Below are 22,278 nucleotides of genomic sequence, written 5' to 3'. Positions count from 1 at the left end.
AATATGGCTGGTGTTAGAACAAAATCCCAGCTGGTGCGGCTATTTAGCTCCCATGAAGATTATGAGGTTTTTGTCTTCATTGAGACGTGGCTAAATGAAAACTTTTTCAGCGAGGAATGTTTTGATCCTATGTTATACAATGTTTTTCGCAAAGAGAGAAATTCAAACCTTACTGGTTGTGCACGAGGTGGTGGAGTTCTCATTGCGGTACATTCCAAACATCATGCTTCTGAAATCATACTGGAAAATAATAGTGCGCTACTTGACCAGCTATGTGTATGCATTCGAGGCTCATCAGACCCTGTTTTTGTTTGTGCTTCATATATACCGCCCAATAGTAGCTACGAATTATACACTGCACATGTCGATAATATTACGTCACTGGCATTGAACAAAGTTGGTGGTGATCATCTCTGCGTGCTGGGTGATTTTAATCTGGGTAATGTTAAATGGTCACAGACTCTATCAAACTCGGCTTTAATAGCATGTGAGGTCATTGGCTCCAGTGAAATATATTTAATATATAGTTTTTTAAGTATTGATATTTAACAAATTAATCGTTTTTCAAACAGACTAGGTCGTACTTTGGATTTGATATTTTTATCCAATAATCTAAATTTTTCACTTTTTGAATGTATTTCTCCTATTAAAAAATCCGATTTGCATCATGTTCCATTAGTTCTTGATCTTGAGTTTTATAAATTTGCCGAAGCGAGTACTACCAGCTCTAATTTTTCTTTTAATTTTAAGAGATGTGATTTTTCAAACTTGAACAATCTTTTGCTGGAAATAAATTGGGATAATTTGTTTTGCAGTCTTGATACCACTAAAAGGTTTGAGATATTTAAGTCTACTGTTCTGCAAATTTGTAGAAATGTCATTCCCTTGGCTTCCAAAAAGAAGTACAATGTGCCCTGGCATAATAGAGCATTGATGAAACTCCGGAATTTGAAAAATAAATTTTTCCGTAAATTTAAAAGAACTCAAAATCCAAGGTTTTTCAACTTGTATAAAGAGTATGATAAGAAATTCGCGTGTCTGGATAAATTCTTACACAGAAATAATATTTTAAATTTTGAGGAAAATCTTGAATCTAACCCAAAATCATTTTGGAACTTTGTCAACTCGAAGAAATCAGTTTCGAATATTCCGTCCTCTCTTTTTCTTGCTGAAGAAGCTGTCGATACTCCGGAGGGCGCTGCAAATCTTTTTGCTGAATACTTTATGAACAATTTCACTTCTGACTCTGTCAATCATGATAATATTACTTTTAATATTCAGGCTTCTATTGACTTCGGTAATGTAGTACTGTCTAAGGAAGATGTTCTTAATGGGCTTATTCGGCTTAAGACGTCGACGAGTACCAATATCGATGGGTTCTCTGCAATTTTGTTTAAACAATGTGATTCCCTAGTCTATCCACTGTTGTTAATTTTTAATAATTCGTTATCTACAGGTACTTTTATTGATGCGTGGAAAGTAGCGTTCATTACACCTATTTTCAAGAGCGGCAATAAAAATGATATTACTAATTATAGGCCTATTTCAAAACTTTCCACCATTGCGAAGCTCTTTGAATGTATCATCCAAAATAAATTACGTTTCTGTGTAAAGAATTTTGTGTGTCCAGAGCAGCATGGATTTTTTCCAGGACATTCAACTGTGTCTAATCTGACTATTTTCTCGGATGACTGCCTCGCATCTTTTCAGGCAGGATATCAGGTTGACGCTGTGTATACTGACTTTTCCAAGGCATTCGATCGGGTCTCCCATGTTATTTTGATAAAAAAGTTAGCCTGTTTGGGCTTTCACTCAGTATTTTTGAGTTGGATTGAATCCTACTTATTTAATCGTCGTTGCATGGTTGTAGTTGATGGTGTTAGGTCTCGTCCATTCGTTGCTTCCTCTGGTGTTCCACAAGGTAGTATCCTGGGTCCATTTTTTTTTTGTCATGTTTATTAATGATATTCGCTCTTGCTTCTCTAAAGTAAGATTCTTGCTGTATGCAGATGACCTCAAGATATACTTGCCTATTCATAGCCTTCATGATGCGGTATTGTTGCAAGAAGCTTTGGATAATAATCGGTTATCGCTTAACCTAAAAAAGTGCTTTCAAATAACTTTTTCGAAGCGTGTCAACTTGATTGATACCGTGTATCAAATATCAAACTCGCCCCTGTTGCGGGTTAGTGAAATTAAGGACTTGGGAGTAATATTTGACTCGTAGTTTTCGTTTTCAAGTCATATTAATGTGTGCATTGCTAAGTCGTATGCCATGCTAGCTTTTGTTAGGCGTCATAGCTTGGATTTCAGTTACCCGTATACGCTAAAGCTTTTATATTCTGCGTTTGTGCGATCAAAACTTGAGTACGCTTGTTTCATCTGGTCTCCGTATTATTCCTGCCATGTTGCAAGAATTGAACGAATCCAAAAATTATTCGTACGCTTTGCATTACGCAGTCTGCGCTTCTCGGATCCTATCCCGACTTATAAAGCTCGTTGCTTATTGATTAACTTAAAATCATTGCAGGACAGGACAATTTTATCGCTGTCGTTCGTTTTCGATTTGTTACGTGGGGTTGTTGATTGCCCTGTGCTCTTGGAGAGGATTTTCATTAATATACCGGCTAGAGCTCTTCGTGCTTCTGAGTTTTTTCATATTGGTGTTCTCAGGGCTCTTTATGCGCGGAATGCTCCAATTACTAGAGCTTTAATTGAGTTCAATAGAATTTCTAAATTTTGTGAGATTTTTCTTGTTCGAAAGATGGCTTTCTGAGTATTTTAAATACTTTTTATAAGTAAGGTAATTTATATTATTATACATTGTTAACTACTTTACACTTTTATAATTAGCCTATAAGATTCTTTTTTAATTGGCTTAAATAAATAAATAAATAAACTCTAGAATAAAGCTCTTAATAACTGTAAAAAGCCCGTTATTATCAAAAGTGGAATTTAATTGTGCGTGATAACATGGATAACTTAAAAAAACTTTTTAAAAAATTTTATAATCTTCGGTTGTAACGAAAGTGGTCCATTTACAAGAGATGCACTAGCGGCTCTTCAGGAGTGGGGTTTGGTGCATTATGAAGGTACATATTTATGTGCAGAGGGCCATGAAAGGAAATTGGTCGAGTGCGCCCAAAACATTGGCGGGTTTGTCTGGAGGTGAGTTTTTATTTTAGTTTTCTTGTTGCCGGTATCGGATCGGTTAAGGGTAATTTTTTTAAAGTGCGGCCGAAGGCCGCCTACGCAGAAGGACATCACCGTGGCGGTAGCCACGGTTATACCACACACCCGGACTTGGCATGGCGTAGCCCAGGGTTATTTTTTATAAGCGCGGCCGAAGGCCGCCTATACAGAAAGGTGTTCTACGCAGAATTACTGTGCATGGCGCAGCCGGTGTTGGATCGGCTAAGGGTGTTCTACGCAGAATTACTGTGCGTGGCGTACTGTTACATGTTGGGAGTACTATAGTGCTGAAAATCTTTTAACTTTGCTACGAACATGCGATTTCAGCTTTATGTCAATTTCCGGAGTAGAAACTAAAACTAAAGCCCTAAACGAAGTTTTAACTGTGGCTATGCAAGCACTGACTTATATAAAGAGGACCCAAATACAGATAAGAAATAAGTGGTACGACCGAGAATTAACAAACCTGCATAAAAGAAAAATAGAATCTTATAAAACTGCTCGAAATACTGGATTTTGGGACGAATATAACGTCATTAAGAAAATATATAAAAGAACCATAATTTATAAAAAAAAGAAATACATGGAAGATAGAGTAAATCATAACAATGGCGATATGAAACGTATGTGGAAGTGTCTAAAAGACCTCGTCGAGCTTAATGATGTTAAAAAACATATCACTAAAATTGTAATTAACGGTGAATGCCTGGAAAATGAATATGATATAGCTAATGCCCTAAATAACTTTTTTATACAAAGTATTGTTGAAATTAATGATAGCATCGAAGAAATTGTAAATGGGGATGAAATAAGCGCAAATCATAGTAATCCATTTGAAACATTTAAATTTACTGACATTGTAGTGGACGATATTATTATTATCACAAAATCACTTAAAAACAAATATGGCGGCGACAAGCTTTTATCGGAGGGTGTCGTTAAAGATGCCATGACATATACTGCTAATTTCTACAAAGACATAATTAACGAATCCTTAAACAGCGGTATTGTACCTAGTTACTGGAAAATTTCAACAATAATACCTGTTGAAAAAGTAAAAAATACAATGAAACCCGAGGAACTACGTCCAATTAACACGTTACCTACAGATGAAAAAATTATGGAGACAGTGGTGAAGGATCAACTTGTGGCATACTTAGAGAAGCACAATGTGATTATCCCAGAACAATCGGGATTCAGGAAGAGCCATTCTTGTGAAACAGCATTGAATATGGTAATTGCAGATTGGAAAGAAGACATGGCGGACAAAAAATTTACGGTGTCTGTCTTCTTGGATTTAAAACGGGCTTTTGAAACTGTCGATAGATCTGAGCTATTGGACGTTATGTTTAAAATTGGTATAAGAGGAAAGGCTTTGGAATGGTTCCGGAGTTATTTGGGTGACAGAAAACAGAGAACGATAATTGGAAAGGAGGTTTCATCAGTGGTGGATGTTAACATTGGTTTACCACAAGGCTCGGTCTTGGCGCCAATATTGTTTACATTGTATATCAATGATATCAAAAGATGCTTAAAATATTGTAAAATACGTCTATTTGCGGATGATGCATTGCTTATCATAAGTGAAAAATATGCAGAATGTGCCATGCTGAAAGTACAAGAAGACCTGGACTCGCTATACAAATGGTTATGCCTTAGAAAACTGAAATTAAATGTCGAAAAAACTAAGTTCATGATATTTTGTAAAAACACTAATATCATAAGTAACAATAGTTTAAATAATATTACGCTGAAGGTAAAAAACATGGAAATCCAAAGAGTAGACAAAATTAAGTATTTAGGAGTTTTGATTGATGATAATCTAAATTTTGGAGAGCATGTAACTTATCTGGAAAGGAAAATTGCACAGAAAATAGGCTTCATGTATAGAACATGTAAACATATCAGTCAAAGTCATAAAATATTGGTATATCGTTCAATTATTGAACCACACTTTATTTATTGTCCTACTATTCTGCTATTAAGTAATGATATATATATTAAGAAACTTCAAATACAGCAAAACAAGGCAATGCGATTTATTTTAAAATGTCCTCCAAGAACGCCAAAAATTGTAATGCTCAATAGATTAAACTGGCTTAGTATTAAACAGTCAGTTAGTTATTTCACATTGAAATTTATACACCAACTTAGGTTAGGAATGTTACCGAATTACCTGAGTAGTAAAATACATTATAATCATGAAATCCACAATTATGGAACAAGAAATTGCAATAATATAAGACTGCCTAGAATAAGAACTGAGTTCGCCAAAAGGTCTCTTGAATATTTAGGGTATAAAATGTATAATGAGTTACCTTCTGATTTGAAAGACTGTGAAAATATTAGTAAGTTCAAAGAAAAATTGTTTTTATATTGTACGTCACTAAATGTGACATAAGTATTTATGTTTAATCTCTTATTTTAACCTAAACTAGGTCTTAAAGACCGTAATAATAAATAAATAATAAAAAAAAAAAGAGCTTTTTCAAATTTTTGGTAAATAAAGCTAGAAAAGTTAAAGATATATATACATCAAATGAAATGTATTTTTATAAGTTATTTTTCGATTTTTTAATTTTTGAAATCCATCCACTAGTTTCAGAGATATTTTGATTTGAAAAATTTATAATTTCGCCTTTTGACATGGATTTACCCCAAACCTTTCATTTGTACCAAAAAAGAAATATACCGTTGGAATCAGCATAAAAACCTCTATAAATTCCGATTTTTTTTTTTTTTTTGACAAATATATGTATTCTGCACTTGTTCCAAGGAACGTTGCCCAGCGTGAATAATGACGCACACAGATGCTTAACGACGAAAGGCGCCAGCTATACTAAAAGCTTGAGCTGGTTTTTTGGAGTCAGAATTTGTTCAAATATTTATATACACACACTAGTAACTATATATATACCAGCATACACTTAGCAGCATATCAATAACGCTAGCCCGATTGACAGAACTTAGCTTATTTACGTAATGGGTTTGTTGACATATTACATTGATGTGCTATCTCAGTGGAGTTTTTGTTTTCTTGTTGCGTAGCCGCTACATTTGTTACGATTATGGTATGTATCATATGCTGAAAGATATTAGTTAAGTTCCAGCTTTCTATTTTCGCAATGAAATATATAATACTTGGTTATGTTTTATGTGTTTTAATTTTTCTTTTATGATTGATGAATCTTAAAATGTTAGTACAATATAAGATAAATGCAAAGTTTCATTTTTTAATGCAATAAGGAATTATTAAATGTTGCGAAATATTATTCTTTTGATGATTTCAAGTAATAAGCTTTGTTTATTTTTTTGTTTCTTTAATTTAAACATTTTAACTTTTTCTTTCTTTGTTTACTTGATTCGTTATAACAGTTATAAAATTGCTTTTCGGTACTTCAAATTTCTTTATATTTCGTTTATTGTATATCTTCAACTTTCGCAATATGCAAAACGTTAACATTTTTATTTCGCCAACCACTTTCACGCCTCAAAGCTTTCACATAAACTTTTTCTGCGCAATGAATATTTTTTTATAAAATTTTGTATTTTATCCGAGTATGTGCGTACGTTCTATTCCTCTACCTCTTTTTCTTCCGCTCACTCTGTATGCTCGCCTCTTTAAGTTGTGGCATCAGTCTTCGGAACGCTAAATGGCTCCTTCACTTCTATGTAACCGCTATTAACAATAACAACATCCTTAACAGGACGATCACGTCCATCAGTTTCGGTGTTTTCGATTTTGCGCACCACATTCATTCCAGATAAAACTTTTCCGAAAACTACATGACGTCCATCCAACCAGGAGGTCGGTTTAGTTGTTATAAAGAATTGTGAGCCATTGGTATCTTTGCCAGCATTAGCCATGCTCAACCAACCTGCACCATAGTGCTTCAGCTTGAAGTTTTCATCGGGGAAGCGTTCACCGTAGATTGAGCGGCCGCCGGTCCCATCACCTTTGGTGAAATCACCACCTTGGATCATAAAGTCTTTGATAACACGATGAAATTTGCTGCCCTTATAGCTGAAAGTGAAATGATAAAATAAATCAAAATATTACATAACATTTTTAAACGTTTTTTTTTAGCAGAAAAAAAAGATGGGTGAAATTTGGGCAAAACTATTCTTTCAAGTTATTTTAAAAGAAAGGGTGAAATTGTTTCATGATCAAATGGCTTCCGCGCTCCTAGTAGTTAAACTTAATTTTTAACTTTTTTTGTTTTGTTGATATTCCGACAGGGTGGATAAATGATGTATATTGGAACGACACTGATGATGGCACAACGCCGAAACCGGTTTGTCTCAAAACCAAATTTGACAAGGGATGACGGAAAATCGTTCCAATATACATCAATTAATGTTTAACTTTTTTATCGTGTTTGTGAGTCAAGAACGGCAGGACGGATTTGCAGGAAAATCTGTATACAGAAAGACAGCTGTCTAGAAGAATTTACTACATTTTTTAAAGGTAGCAAAGGGGAGGGTTCTCAATTTCTCTAAGACAAGTTTCAAATTATTTTTAATAGTTATAAGTTAAGTTTATTGACCTCAACCAGCGATATTGCGTCGTGATATCGTCGTTATGTGATATATATCAATTAGAGGCCTCTCTAATCCCCCGACCCGGGAAGACTTTTGTTTTTTCAATGGTTATAGCTCTAAGCCTAAGTGGCATCTGTATCACATACATATGTAGCTGACACTGTAACTAAGCCTAGGATAATTTCTGGACTTTTTCTTGATCATCGGAAAAATTTCAGTGCGGATTTCGAGATAATTTGGAACTGCTTTTGGGACCGGTCAACCGGTCTATTTCACAACTATTTTACGCAAATTTAGAAATTATTTTGGAAACATTGCCACTATTTCGTTTTTATTTCAGGGCCAATGTGAATTAATTCGATATTGTTTGCGGAACTACTTGAGGATGATTTAGAGATGGTTTTTGGACTTTTTCGGAAATTTATTAAAATTTTTCGAGATTTTTTAGGATAATATAAGGATTGATTTCGGTGTTATTTCAGGACAGTCTCCGGATCATTTGGTGATTGTTTACGGAATAATTTTGGGACTGTTTCGACCTATCTAAGGACCAATTCGGGATTGTCTCCGAAAACTTTGAGCTTGTTTACGTTATCATTTTGCGACTGTTTCGAGTTTGTGTGGGAATTGATTTCTGGACTGGTTTTTTCTAAGTATATTGTTACGAATATTAGCAAAACTAAGGAGTGCTGCCAGCTCTAAGCGATGCTAAGCAGTGACGTGAATGCACATCAATAATTCAATCATCGTGTATCTACATAAACGAAACAATAACTGCGTCTACATATATGTACCATGTACATGTACGAGCAGCAGAGAGTCAATGCACAAATACATGCATATATCTGAGATACTCCTATAAGTATGCAATGAGAAAAACTACAAAATTGTGCAATTGTAGTTACAGCTGAGAAGTTTGAGAGCTACTGGACTAGTAGATTCTGGAAGCGTCTAGAAGATGCGAACGAGGAAACCAAAGGCCAAAGGGTATAAAAGGCGACAGATGTAGAGGTTATTAAGCCAGCGAGTAGCAAAGTATAAGTGTTATTGTGAAGTACTTTAATAAAGGCCATTTTTCCATTATTCAAAATTGGAGTTATTTATTCAACAGTTTGGTGATTCGAACTTAGCAGAGGATTGCAAATTGCAGAAAATTCGTTACAATATAAAAGTTCCGGCAATAGTTCCAAAAATGTCGGGAGAGGTATCAAAAGATGCGTCTTGATCCCAGTATCAACAATCCTTCCGCTTTAGGATTCCAAAGTTGCTTAAGTCCATTTAATATATTCGTTATTCGAAAATAGAACGTCGCCTTAAGCGAGAAAGAGTAGATAAAATTCGGAAATAACTGACTAAGTCTGCACAGTGTTTTTCTTAATTACCAAGTCCTTTGCCTTCTTCACAAACTGTATAGGACATTCCATTATTTCATTAAAGTCTGCATTCTACTTTTTGTGATGTTATGTCTTTTTACTTTTGCCTACCATTTCCTAAGTAATATAACAAACACAAACTATGCACTTACATATACATACGCATATTTTATTTAGTTAATATTATGAGAAAAGCTCCTAGTGCCTAGCTGACCCGATGGCCGGGTAATTTTTGCATTTTTATATTTTTAGTACAAAAGTGTTTATTGTGCATAATTTACTTGTGCCTTAATTCAATATAATGTGCCTTCATCTTACGCATAAGATGCCATGTATCAGAGATCTGCAACTACAACTGGTCATATTAGCCGTGTTTTTTTTTACACGCGTATACGTTTCGTTTGCGCGTGAAAAAAACGCCTATCCTCGCTTAGATAATGCTTAGAAGACCCATCTAGCGGCTGTGGTTAAACAACTAGCTACAGGAACAGGGTGTATAGCGGCTGTGGTTAAACAACTAGCTACAGGAACAGGGTGTACCGAAAAGCGGAGATACAACGCTCTGATGGCCATAGGGTATAACATATAGCTGAATCAGTTGCGATGAATTGTGGACACACATAGAATACATAGAATTAGTGTAGATGGTGAAACAAAGACACATATTTCAGTTACATCTGAGTATAATGCGTATTGAAATTTGGTAGGACAAAATTTATGCGCAGCAATTTCAGAGGTGTATTTAAAGTTTGTCGCTTAGCAGTCCATATAAATTTTAAGCGTAAACGGATATACGCGTGTTAAAAAACACGGCTATTTTCAAATCTTAAAAGTTTACTCGAAATTCGCCATTCATTGCATTCTTAAACTAAAAGGCGAATATTTTACGGGGGATTTCATCAGCTAGTTTGCTTTTAAAACGCTTTTTCTCAGTGAATGGTAAAAAAGCTCTATTTGATTTTTTTGTATTCATCGTGTATTTTTGCTTGAATATTCTTTTGTTTTTGTTTTCGTTGTTATTGTTGGAGTTGGACTTTTTCTTCTCATAGAAAATGATATCAATGAGAAAAAAACTCTCCGAGTAAAATAATCTAGAATTGAATTGATCAATAAAGAACGTTTATTTTTGATGTATGACTGACGTGGTAATATGTGGTTGGTGCTACGACAGTCAGGGAAATATCATAAGGTGCTAGTACCTGCGGGCATACGGCCAAGTTCTTTCACTTCAGCAAGGTTTTGTTATTTAAACCATACCAACAACATAAAGTGCTGTTCGATTAAATATTTTTGCTATACGATGGTAGAGACATTTTAAATTAGCTCTGCAATTCTCTCCGAATAGGCATAGCAGCCCAGCACTTTTTAGTTGTGCAATTTAATTTCAATTACTGTTATCAAAGACAGAACTTAAGTTGTTTGACCTCTGAGGAATCTTTCTCCTAGGGGAGGTTGTTGTTGCCGTTGTATTAACGATAAAGACACTCCTCTCAGCGGGTTAGGGGGTCAGAATACACCCGCGGTAGGTATGCCTGTCGTCAGAGGCGACTAAAATACCAGATTCAAGGGGCTGTGTAGCGCAACCCTTTCAGGTTGCCAGCGTAATATATAGCTTGTCCAAAACCAATTTTCAACCTCACCTATCCGCGGCGAATCCAGTTTCACTAACAGACGAGGCCCTGGCGACCCCAAGCTCCTCATGGAACTTGCGGCTGGGGATGGAGGGTTGGCCTGAAGGTTGAATTTGTCCATATAAATCGTTTCCGAGATGGTCGGGCTAGCACCATAATGGTGCTGTGTTACCGGAGCGTACCGGATCTGTATCCTAAAAAGGACCACCATATCAATAACACTCGCCAAAGCCTTCGGGGAGAAACCTTATCGCTACAACAACAACAACAGCAACATTCCCCGTTTTGGGGAGTGCTGTCGATGTTGTTGGTCCTTTGCCGGACATAGATCCGTTATGTTCCGGTAACAAGCACCATAGAGAGCCCGACCATCTCGGGAACGATTAATATGACCACGTTCTTGGCCATACCGCCACCACCTCCAGTCACATGTGGAACTTGGGGTCGTCAGAGCCTCGCATTCTAAATATGTGTATGATGCATTCATATTGGCCCAAGTTATCTAAGGAAACCCCCTAAAAAGTTACCCAATTATCAAGCTTTATCTATATTTGACTAATAACTTTTATCTAGTGCACACCATTGTTCTTAGAAACCCAGAAATCCACCTCTGTTATATAATCTCTCTTGTTAGAGGACGACTCAAGAAAAAATAGAGAAACATATCGTTCTCAAACAAGGTAGAGAAAAGTGCGTAGTATGTGTAGAAAGGTAAGAACAGGTACTTAAATGTAAGGCGCGATAACCTCCGTAGAGATTTTAGGCCGATCTTCTCATCCAATTTGCGTCGTGCTCTTTTTAATTCTTCCTACAAATTTGCGGGACGGGACCTACTTGCTTTATGCCGACTCCGAACGGCATCTGCAAGGCAAATGAGTTTTCACTGAGAGCTTTACATGGCAGAAATACACTCGGAGTGCATGCCAAACACAGCTGAAACATTTTCTTCTAATTGAAAATACTTGTTTCTAAACTTTTTGTTGATGTTGCTTTGCCCGGGGCGTGTGCGCAGGATCTTCGGTGTGGTAGGCACAGCATGCTACCACGCTATATCACGGCGACCGAAAAGGGGCTTAGTCAACTTCAAAAACGACATAATCAAAGTAAGTTGAAAATTTCAGAGGTAAATACAGATTAGAATTGAATTAGGTCGTAGTTTGTTATTTTTTTTGCTGATAAGCAGCTACTCGAATTTAGGGTACTGAGAGTTTTCATATTTCATCACTTGCTTGCCCGATAAATGTACATGTACATTAGGGTGCTTCATTTTGAATTACGTTTTTCTACCAAAAATAGTAGTATGTTTAAGGCATCATGCCAACGTATTGCACAGGTTGAAAACGCAATACAAAGCTTTATAGCTTAACAACTTCTTTATAGCTGCAACAACAACCAAGTTGATAAAATTATAAACTTGATAGGTCTTCTTTTTAATATATCAAGATTTGGCCGAATTGAACAAGTTTTCCGTAAATCAAATTTTAAAGCTTTGCGTGATATACATACTTCCGGAGATTATGACCGACCTTTTTTTAATTCGGGGTATTCTGCTTCTTAACATTTCTTCCACAATTTAAACATAAATATTTAATGCCTACTTCGAAAGGCATCAGCTAAGGCAGACGAACTTTTGCTGGGAAGCTTCTCGAGTTCGAATCACAAGTGTTTGGATTTCCTGTTGTTGCTTTTGTTGTAGCAGTGCTTTGTCCCATCCAATAGGTGCGACCGATCACAAATTGTCATCAATATCCTCTAACGGGAGTCCAAGGAAACTTGCTGTTTCAACAGGGGTGGACCATAATGTGAGGGGTGTTAGAGGGGACACATTGCAAGCAGGGCATACATTTTGTATGTCGGGGTTGATTCTGGATAGGTAAGAGTTTAACCTGTTACAGTATCCAGATCGAACTTGGGCTAGAGTGACTCGCGTTTCCCTGGGGATTATGCGTTCCTCTTCCTCAAGTTTTGGGTACTGTTCTTTGAGTACTGGATTCACCGGGCAATTCCTGGCATAAAGGTCCGACGCCTGTTTGTGGCGTTCACTGAGGACCTGCTTGTGTTTTTTTGCTTCATACGGCTGAGTTCTCAGGTGCCGTATTTCCTCATAATGCTTACGGAGATGACTCCTTAAACCACTAGGCGGTGTTGGCTCATCAATCAGATGTCTTTTGGGATGGGTTTGGTGTTTCTCTCCCTGATGGGGAGTATCCTCGCCTCATTATGTAGATGGTGTTCTGGGAACATAAGAAGACAGCCCGTGGCGGTTCTGAGAGTGGTATTTTGTCAGGCCTGTAGCTTCTTCCAGTGTGTAGTTTTGAGGCTTGCCGACCATATAGGGGACGCGTAGGATGCAATCGGCTGGCCAATTGCTTTGTAAGGAGCGTTTCTTTGTCTTTTCCCCAAGTACTGCCAGCAAGAGATTTGAGGATTTTATTACGGCTCTGGATTTTCGGTACAATTGCGGCTGCATGCTCACCAAAATGTAGATCCTGATCAAACGTCACACCCAAGATTTTAGGGTGTGGGACAGTCCAAAATGGTCGACATTTGGGACGTCCATGTTGTAAATAAGGTCGCGGAGAATTTAGTCGGTGATAATGCCAGGTTTCGCGAGGCGAAAAAACTGGAGAGATCAGGGAGGTATCCGTTTATTCTGTTGCAAAGCTCATCGATCTGTGCTGTAGTTTTGATTTTAACCGCAATTTATCTGGATGCTAATGGCATTTAGCGCGGTGGTGGTGCTGTGGAGTTATCTGAAGCCATGCTGATGACAAGCTAGCTGCAAATTTGCTTTGATGTAGGGGAGCAAAATGGCTTCAAGCGTCTTGGCTATTGGCGATAGGAGAGATATCGGGTGATATGACTCTCTTAAGTTAGCTGGTTTCCCAGGCTTTAGTAACGGGACCACCTTGGCCATTTTCCATTATCGGGAATGACAAAGGTGGAAAGACACAGGTTGAAGAGATGTGCTAAATATCTGAAACCCTCTTTCCCTAGGCTTTTAAGCATCGGCATGGCTATGCCGTCTGGGCCCACTGCTTTGGCTGGTTTAACATGACCGATGACATCCTCAACCTCTTTGGCGGTGATGGTAATTGGATACGCGCTGAATTTATGTTTATGTGCGTGTCTGTTATCCCTCCGCCTATCTTTGTCGACCGTACAATGATTTTTTAAATATTTTTTATAACTGTAGCAGGGAAAATAATAAATTTAGTAATTTCTATGAAATTAGATCATTTTTTTTTAATTAGGCAGCCTAGTGTATATATGTACATATGTACAAGCAGCAGAGTTGTTAAGGAATGCTAATGGAATTTTTTAAATTTTTTTAAACTTCCTTACAATTAGTAATGGTTGATATGTTGCTGACAAAAATATATTTCAATCACGAGGACTTTAAATGATAACTAAACATCACATATAACAGATAATAACAATTAATAATTTATAATTTTCAACAAAGTATTTATTGGCTGTAACTTGGTGGTTGCATTATTTTCATGATCATGGTATTGTTTGGTACCGCTTACGTGCTCCATATAGCGCGTGATGTTCAGAAAGTTTATGACTCGTTCGTTTGCCGGGTCCCATCCGCCCAGTGCTCAAACTATAAAGGCCTCCACTCTGAATTCGTAGCCAAGTGTCGATAGCTGGTCAGCAAGCGGCTGGTATTTCTGTAGCTTTTGCTGCCGAGCATCCTTAAAAGCCTCGCCTCTATTTTTAAACGGAATAGCCACGTCGATCAGAGTGATTCGTCGGCTTACTTCGTCCCGTATGACGATGTCTGGTCTTAGGGTGCCAGCAGTACCGTGGGAGCCTTCTATTATTCTATTTACTCTCACGTTCCCGGGGCACCTCAGGGCTCTTAAGAGTCTGTCTTGGACGTTGTTGTGGCGTTGCTGTCGTGCCGCGGAGTGGGGGGTGCAGTGGTTAAGCACATGTGGTAATGTCTCCAGGTCTCTTCCGCACTTGCGGCAGCGCTTGTCTGCGTCTATAAGCCACCTCTTTGCAGCGTTCAACGGGAGGATATTGAGACGTGCCCGGTGTATAAAACGCCAGTCGCAAAAGCGGGTGAATTTTTCCGAGCGGAGAAAGTGGTTGGCTGGGGGTGTCCTGCACGTCACTTCGACACCTTACCTTGGTCGGGTTTGTTTATTAGCATGGCTTCGTAGTGTTGTGTTACACACCGTCGCAATGTCGAAATGATGCGATGGGCGTCCCCAGGTTCGACAACTGTGAAGTTCGAATCAGTTGGTGTACCACACTGGATCCAAAGCTCGGACTCCGGTGAGGACCATGTCCAGCGTAGCTTTACCTTGCTGCTAATTCTGGCCGTTGCCGTCCGCACCTTCGTCCAATAGTTCGCGATACTATTTGAACGTGGGACGTTGGATTCGCTGGACAGGTAACTCGCCATGTCTATATGACATGCTGGTTTTCTTTGCCTTTCCGCCGTAGCCTGTCTCAGCGATGAAACCGCTATATCACTCACGACATGGTCTTTTGAGCTTAACATCTTAAATGCATGGGCCACGGTGAGGAGATCCGTCAGGTCTGCCAGGAGTAGCAGCTCGCCACCACCTTTGTGGGGCGGCATGAAGACGAGTACTGGACTAGCCCGTTGGGGCAGGTTCATCCAGCGTTTGGCTGTTCTCTTTATAACCTTATCTGCCTCGCTCAAATACTCTTTGTCTACGTCTGCCCCTTGCAAAATAAAGTCTAGGCGTGGCAATAAAAACGTTGCCGTAGCATCTATCTTTTGCCATGGGGCCAGCCCTGAGCGATCCAGTGCCCACACGTCGCTCAGCATACCAGCTATGGTGCTCACCGGTGTCTCTCTAATCTGGAAGCCAGTGGGTACTCCGAGGTGGTCGTAATACTCCCCTGGCCCCAGTGCTCGAACAGGCTGGCCCTGGACTAGGAAGTTCGTAGCCAGTACGTCATTGCCCCTCCCTGGTATGTGGAGCGTTGCGCATTTGGCAGCATTATATTTAAGCCCAATAGCCCTCGCCCCATTTTCAGCGGCCTCAAGCAGTTTTCGCAGGTTTTCCGGGGTATCCGCTATTAGCACCACGTCGTCGGCATATGCCAGGTTATTAATGAGGGCGTTGCCCAGTTGGTATCCGATCACTTCTAGGGCCACCGTGCGAACGACGACCACCAGAATGAGATCAAACACTATAGGACTCAAGGGGCATCCCTGGCGAGCTCCCGCCTGCATGTTGAAGGGCGGGGACGTGCCCTCTGATACCTTGAGTCGTGTTGTTATGTCGCTGTAATTCTGATTGATTGTATTAATTATTTTTCTCGGTAGGCCATGTGCTTCGAGAGACTTAAAGATTATAGAGTGTTGAACGGATGTGAACGCGTTGGAAAAATCTAGCCACGCGACTACCGCTTCCTTTTTATTTTTCTTAGCGTCACCCAGTACTTCCTGTAGAACGTAATTGTGCTCAAAACACCCTTCAAATTCTAAAAACCCTTTTTGGGAGGGGCTTATACGGCTATTGGCCATGGCCCACTTTTTTAGCCGGTCAGCTAGTGTCGCGGCAAAAAGCTTCGGCACCGTGTCCCCTAGGGATATCGGTCTCCAGTTTGCCACCTCACTCGAGTCGCCCTTTTTGTACAATAGAATTGTGTGGCTTTCTTTCCATTTTACTGGAACCGACTCCCGTTCTCAGCACTGCGTTGAACCACGCTGTCAGCACTTGAGCCTTTGGGTCGGCCTTCCGCAGGTCGGAGTAGATCAGGCCACCAGGACCGGGAGATGAATTTGCCCGACCTTTTAGCCTGTCCGTAACCTCCTCTCTGATGAATGGGCGAGTCAATGCCTCGTTGCTTGAGGTGGAGGGGTCTTCACGATCGAATCTATTCGGCCAGTCTTCCTCGACGTCTCTGGGCGCAGCTAGGGTACGAAAGTGGTGCTCGAGGGTTGCTAAGGGTATCTGGCAAGTCCTATTGGAACCTTCCGGAATGTCCTGCACCGCTTTCTTCCTATTGTTCCTATATAGACGCTGTAGTCTGGCGGCCTCCCGTATACGATCTGAAGCACTCCTCTGCGTGGGGGGTTTCTTCCACCACGTCCTGGTTGAGTTCCTCTCACAGTCTGTCGGTCTGTACGGACGGATAACCTCGATAGGTATCTCATGGCTTCGACTGAGGCTTCTTCTAATTGCCCTTGGTCGTTTGATAAGTTCAAAGCCTCGATTATTCGTCGTATATCTGCGTTTGTACCGTGGTTGGCAGTTAACGGCTCTACTGGTGATGGTGCGTTGGTTTCCACCATGGGTATGGGGTGTAGCGTAGCCCCTAACTGTGGGCTTGTATGTGGGGTTACTCTTTGCGAATTATCCTCCTCTGACAACGCAGGGGACTGCGCCACTGGCGGTGATTGCATGGAAATTAGTATGTTGCTATTGGTTATTGTATCTCCTGCTATTTCCGTTGGCGTAGGTGTTTGGATAATAATTGCGGGAGGGGGTGGTGTCGCGGGTGGTAACTGAGCGGCATTTACCAGTGTGTTATCAGAAATTATGTTTTCCGTTCTTTGTGTAGCGGCAGCTGAGGTTGACGACGGGTTCGATGAACCCGAAGCATCCACTGCATACACCTCGTTACTCATGAGAGGCTGCGTAAGTGGTATAGTCGTTCTTGAATCTGTTGTTGAGCGTGTTCCTCTTCTTCTAGTTCGAGTATCAACAGTTGGCACTGGTCGCTCGGACGTTGCTCCAATTCGTTGGCGAATATCTTGGCGGCGCTCACTGTCTCTCCCGCCTGCCGATGGTACAACACGCTCTGGTACGCAGGTAGCGCAGTGTTGCCGTACCACTTTTCTCTGGTATTTCGCTGTGGGAGGAGCCTCAAAAGAGCATCTCCAGCAGCGGAATCGTGGTGGCATGTCTGGATGGTGCTCTTTGAGATGGCGCAGGAGATTCTCCTCCTTTCGCGCTCCCGCATAGTGACCAATCCGTCTATCGGAGCACAGCGGGTACAAGAGAGCACGCTCATCTACTGGCAATAGGATGACAATGATGTTGCCCTCAGCCATTACTTTGGCATCCGGCTACTCAGCCATCCTACCAGAGGGGATGGGATTTACAATTGGACAAACAATTACAATTCAGTCAGTGTCTCCGCCCTAAGCTGCCTTGGCGAGACGTTTTCGCTCCCCCTCATACACAAACAACTCCGCACCCTCCAACCAACAGGCTAGTCCTGATGGCCCGATATCGCCTGATACAGTCAAACAGCTCTAAGCCGCAAGACCAACAAGCTCAGTCACACAGGACGGACAACAAACACAGCACACTTGACAGCCACCACGCTAATCCTGATGACTAGTTTCGCTGCCCCAGGGTAATCCAACTCTAGAGTTGTCAAACCAGCAGCTGCATTCACACGTCACAATACAAAAATAAAAAAAGGGGAAAAAAATTTAAAAAAAAGAACAACACAACTCAAACTCGCTTTTAAATGACTCAGACCGTATGACATACTTGTATTGATTAACAAGCGTTGATGAACAAAGCAATGTCTGATCAAAAAGTTTATTGATTAACTACACTTTTGATCTAATCCATAGGCCGAGAAGCGTTTGAATCGTAGCCATTATTCCTTGGAATAATGAATACATTTTTTAAGTCATTATTCCTTTTTGTTTGTCCGGACTAATTATTCCTTAAAAACTTAAAAAACATTCTTCGTTTGGAATAACAAAATTCAAAAGCATTGCTCAGTATATTAATAATATTGAAAAGCATTAAAAAATAAAAATAAATGTAAGGCGCGATAACCTCCGAAGAGATCTAAGGCCGAGCTTCTCTTCCAATTTGCGTCGTGCTCCTATTTTTTTTCCTACAAATTGGCGGGACGGGACCTACATGTTTTATGCCGACTCCGAACGGCATCTGCAAGGCAGATGAGTTTTCACTGAGAGCTTTTCATGGCAGAAATACACCCGGAGCGCTAGCCAAACACTGCCGAGGGGCGACCCCGCTTAGAAAAATTTTCTTCTAATTTAAAAACCTTATTTCTAAAATTTTGATGTTGCTTTGCCCGGGGTGCGAACCCACGGGCGGGGCACGCTACCATCGCACCACGGTGGCCGCATTCCTCATGTGAATAATGGTATTATAATCATATATTTTTTATATATGTAATGTGACCATACAACCAAAATTAAAATCATTGAAGTATAAGGCCCAGTTTCAGTGCCAATTTCAACTACAGTTGAAGTATGGCAAGTTAGGCCGTTTTAACTGCAATGAACAGTTAAATTATCTAAAATATTAAACTACTAATTTCCCGGTTGGATTACGCGATTTTACTTTACGTTTTGTTATCTAATTACCTACGTCATTGTTACCTTATGGCTTTAGGTTTGTTTTCTGAAAGTCTGCTCTGGCAATCGTTAAACAAGACAAACATAAGTAAAGTTTAAGTCATACAAAGGAATGCAAGGGATTGCGGAATGCGTTCCTCCGAGTATTGCCGTCAAATTGATGCAATCTATGGAATAAAAAAAGCAATAACTAGTCTGGAATGCAAAAAAGGTTTAAGACTAAAACTTTTTTTGATTATTCTTGCCTTAACAAAAAAATATGAATCGCCTAGGGCTTCAATCATTATTTCTTTGATTATTCCAAATGGAACGAATTCTTAACAACTCTGACAAACAGTTTACCTGTGGTTACGAATCTCTCTATGTATCTACATATATACCTGTGTAGAAAATAGCATAATGAATAACAATGGATGCACTTCTAAATGGGCTACATCAACAGACATGCTCAAGAAAAATGCATATTTAAATTCTTATTTGCCGGTGGGCCTATGTATGTATGTGTGTTCGAACAGGTTTACCGGCTTGCATATATTTTCAATACATTTTCTTTGTCAGTTTTTATGTATCATTAAACCTAACCTCAACAAACAGGTTTGAACAGTCATGCAATTAACCACGAAATCATCCCTCAGTAAACGACTAAAATGTATACTTGAAGCATATTAGAATGACCAAAGTTAATGTAGTTGAGGAAAATGTAAAACCCTTTGTTTATATTTTATATTATGGCATTTCAGCTCACTTACCCTTCGCCTTCTGGTTTACGGGCAAGTTCTCTGAAATTAATTGCCGTTTTATTCACTGTTGCACCAAAGAGACCGATCTCAATACGTCCAGCTGGTTCCCCACCAATGGTGATGTCAAAGAAAACCTAAACAACAATGAAAGAAATATACAGACACGAATAAACCTTTAAAGTACTTATGTGTGTATAAAGATTTGTTCAGCATGAAAAATTCTTTCCTAACATATATATAATATTAACATATAGGTATGTATGAGGTAACGTTTTACCAGACGGTACACCACCTAATTTTTATCAAAAAAATATCAAAGGTGGTATCAGAAGACGCGCCTCGACCTCCGTTTTAGGAATCCGAAAGCGGAAATCAAAAATTTTATATCTGTCGAAACAAACAACAGTAAAATGACCATGAGACTGTCCGAAATATAGGGCCCGATCCATAGTTTTTTTTTTTTTTTTTGCACAGAACAGCTTTTAGCGTTGGCGGCCTATGGCCGCGATTTAAAAAAATGACCCTGTTTGGGTCCGACACCGGTTTAGGGATCAAAACCAAATGCGATCAGAACACCTTTCTGCATTAGTGTGTGTATGCGTGTAAAACAAATCTGGCAAAAAACAACAACCGCATGAAATTTTAAAACGATTTTTTGCTTATGTTTTGAGAGAAATAAAAATTAAAATTTTCGCTTCCGAATTCTAAAAACGGAGGTCGAGACGCGTCTTTCGATATGACCTTTGATAAAAAAAATAGGTCATGCACTGTCTTGTAAAACGTTATCTACCATGTTTGATTACAAAAGGGAACAGCGAAAGTGTGGGAGGCATGCAAGAAAAATTCTACGTTGATATTAAACATAAAAGTAAACGTTGAATATATGCATACATACGATATCAGTTACTTTGGGCCCTTGTCCCTGTCCTTGGCCTCCTTGGCCGACTTCAGCAATGGCGATACCAGACGCCACCGCCAGTATAAACAGTCCCAAATACTGCTTCATTTTGTGGTTTCCGTTAACCGAACGCACAATGAATTAATACTATATTTTACAGATTTTTATCTTTTACTTAAATTCAAAAGCTCCTCCGATGTCGTCAGCATTTGGCGAATAAATGAATATGGAACCGATGTTAATAGACACCACCACAGCTACGAGTCAGTGCTCTCCTGCTTTGCCTCTGCTAATAATTGTGAGCGGAATATTTTTCAGTGCACAACAACCATGCCAACTTCGACTGCAAACATCTCCGAACAGAGAGAAAATTCTTTTCCGCCTTCAGATTATTGTTGTCGTGTCGTGGTTATCCACAATGGTTAATACGTGTCTTTCGCCACCTCTCCCATTATTTTTGGACGCGTATTAGCAGCCGACTCTTGTTCTAGACATTGTAAACTTTACCAAGTAGCGCAACTAACAGCTGATCGCTCAAAATTTGTACACACACACAAACATCACTAATGGCCATATTACGGAAATCTTAGGGAAATTGAAGTTAAATTTTTAAACAGACATAAAATGTTATAATTTTGGAATATATAGCATCTTGGACACCTTAATTGCAGTAATTGAAAGAAAATGTTTGCTTACACTCAAGTATTTAATTATATTTTCCAAATTTATCTTTAATATTGATACAATGATTGATCCAATGCAACTCTGGTCATCCTACTGTTCTTCATTCCACTCAATTCGAGTGCCTATTTTCACGGCCTGCGAGTGCCTTCCACTCTATTCGCAACATAACCTCGAATTAAGCTGCCAAACTATATAGTAAACAATGGTTCTAGACTTTTACCATTTTTGGGAGAGCACTCGGCCATAGATGAAACTCGGAAAATACACAACGCCGCGCACTATTGTTGTTATTGCAAAGAGTATTATTTTCTTTAAATAATTATTTTGGAGACTTGCGACGAAAGTTTTGACGTTTGTACTCGATTACAATTACGGTTGCCACCTCCCATTTTAGTCGTAAAATAATTAATAAAAAACAATTCACCGTTAAAGGGCCAATTAATGGTTACTTATAACCATAACCAGATAAAACAGCTGATCGAACCTACCTTATGGAAATCAATGTAATCGATTAATGGTGCCATACCATAACGCTAACGCCATAACTATACCATAGCCGGGGAATATTTAGAATAAGGTGCCACAATTTTCCAACTTTTCTTTTTTTCGAGGGGTGGCGGGGGTCCTAAAAATCACAAAATTATTATCCACAGCTCTAGGAAACTCTTAGTTTATGAAATATAAGCCTTTTAATTTCCAAATTTAGTAAAATTTCAACTTAAGTCCTGCACTTAAAATTCGGGTCGCACATGTCGATAGCGATATCAAAAGACGCGTATTTGCGTCAAGATTCAGAATCCGAAAGCAGAAACTATATTTTTTATCTCGTTTAAAAGTTATTCGCGGAAACCCCGTCGGTACTATTGTCGCTTTT

General features: G+C 39.3%; 1 protein-coding gene across 1 annotated transcript; it reads right to left on the bottom strand.

Moving 5' to 3' along the window:
- Positions 1-6,337: 6,337 nt before the first annotated feature.
- Positions 6,338-21,162, bottom strand: LOC137244694 (peptidyl-prolyl cis-trans isomerase 5). The gene is made up of 3 exons (XM_067774081.1): positions 20,718-21,162; positions 19,832-19,956; positions 6,338-7,216 (listed from the first exon to the last, which is right to left on the bottom strand). Exons 1-3 carry the CDS (start codon positions 20,826-20,828, stop codon positions 6,814-6,816), a joined length of 639 nt encoding a protein of 212 aa, XP_067630182.1. The 5' UTR covers positions 20,829-21,162; the 3' UTR covers positions 6,338-6,813.
- Between the last annotated feature and the right edge of the window lie 1,116 nt (positions 21,163-22,278).

The sequence above is a fragment of the Eurosta solidaginis genome, chromosome 3, assembly GCF_040869045.1.
Source record: "Eurosta solidaginis isolate ZX-2024a chromosome 3, ASM4086904v1, whole genome shotgun sequence".
Lineage (NCBI taxonomy): Eukaryota > Metazoa > Arthropoda > Insecta > Diptera > Tephritidae > Eurosta > Eurosta solidaginis.
The sequence above is the reverse complement of the archived record's forward strand: the minus strand, read 5'-3'. Positions and strand labels throughout refer to the sequence as shown.

Excerpts from the sequence above, each read along its gene's own strand:
- LOC137244694 (XM_067774081.1), bottom strand. The coding sequence starts at position 20,828 with ATGAAGCAGTATTTGGGACTGTTTATACTGGCGGTGGCGTCTGGTATC. Across the intron at positions 19,957-20,717 it reads GGCCCAAAGTAACTGATATC|GTTTTCTTTGACATCACCAT; the intron begins GTATGTATGCAT and ends ATTGTTGTTTAG. Across the intron at positions 7,217-19,831 it reads CGTAAACCAGAAGGCGAAGG|CTATAAGGGCAGCAAATTTC; the intron begins GTAAGTGAGCTG and ends TTTCACTTTCAG.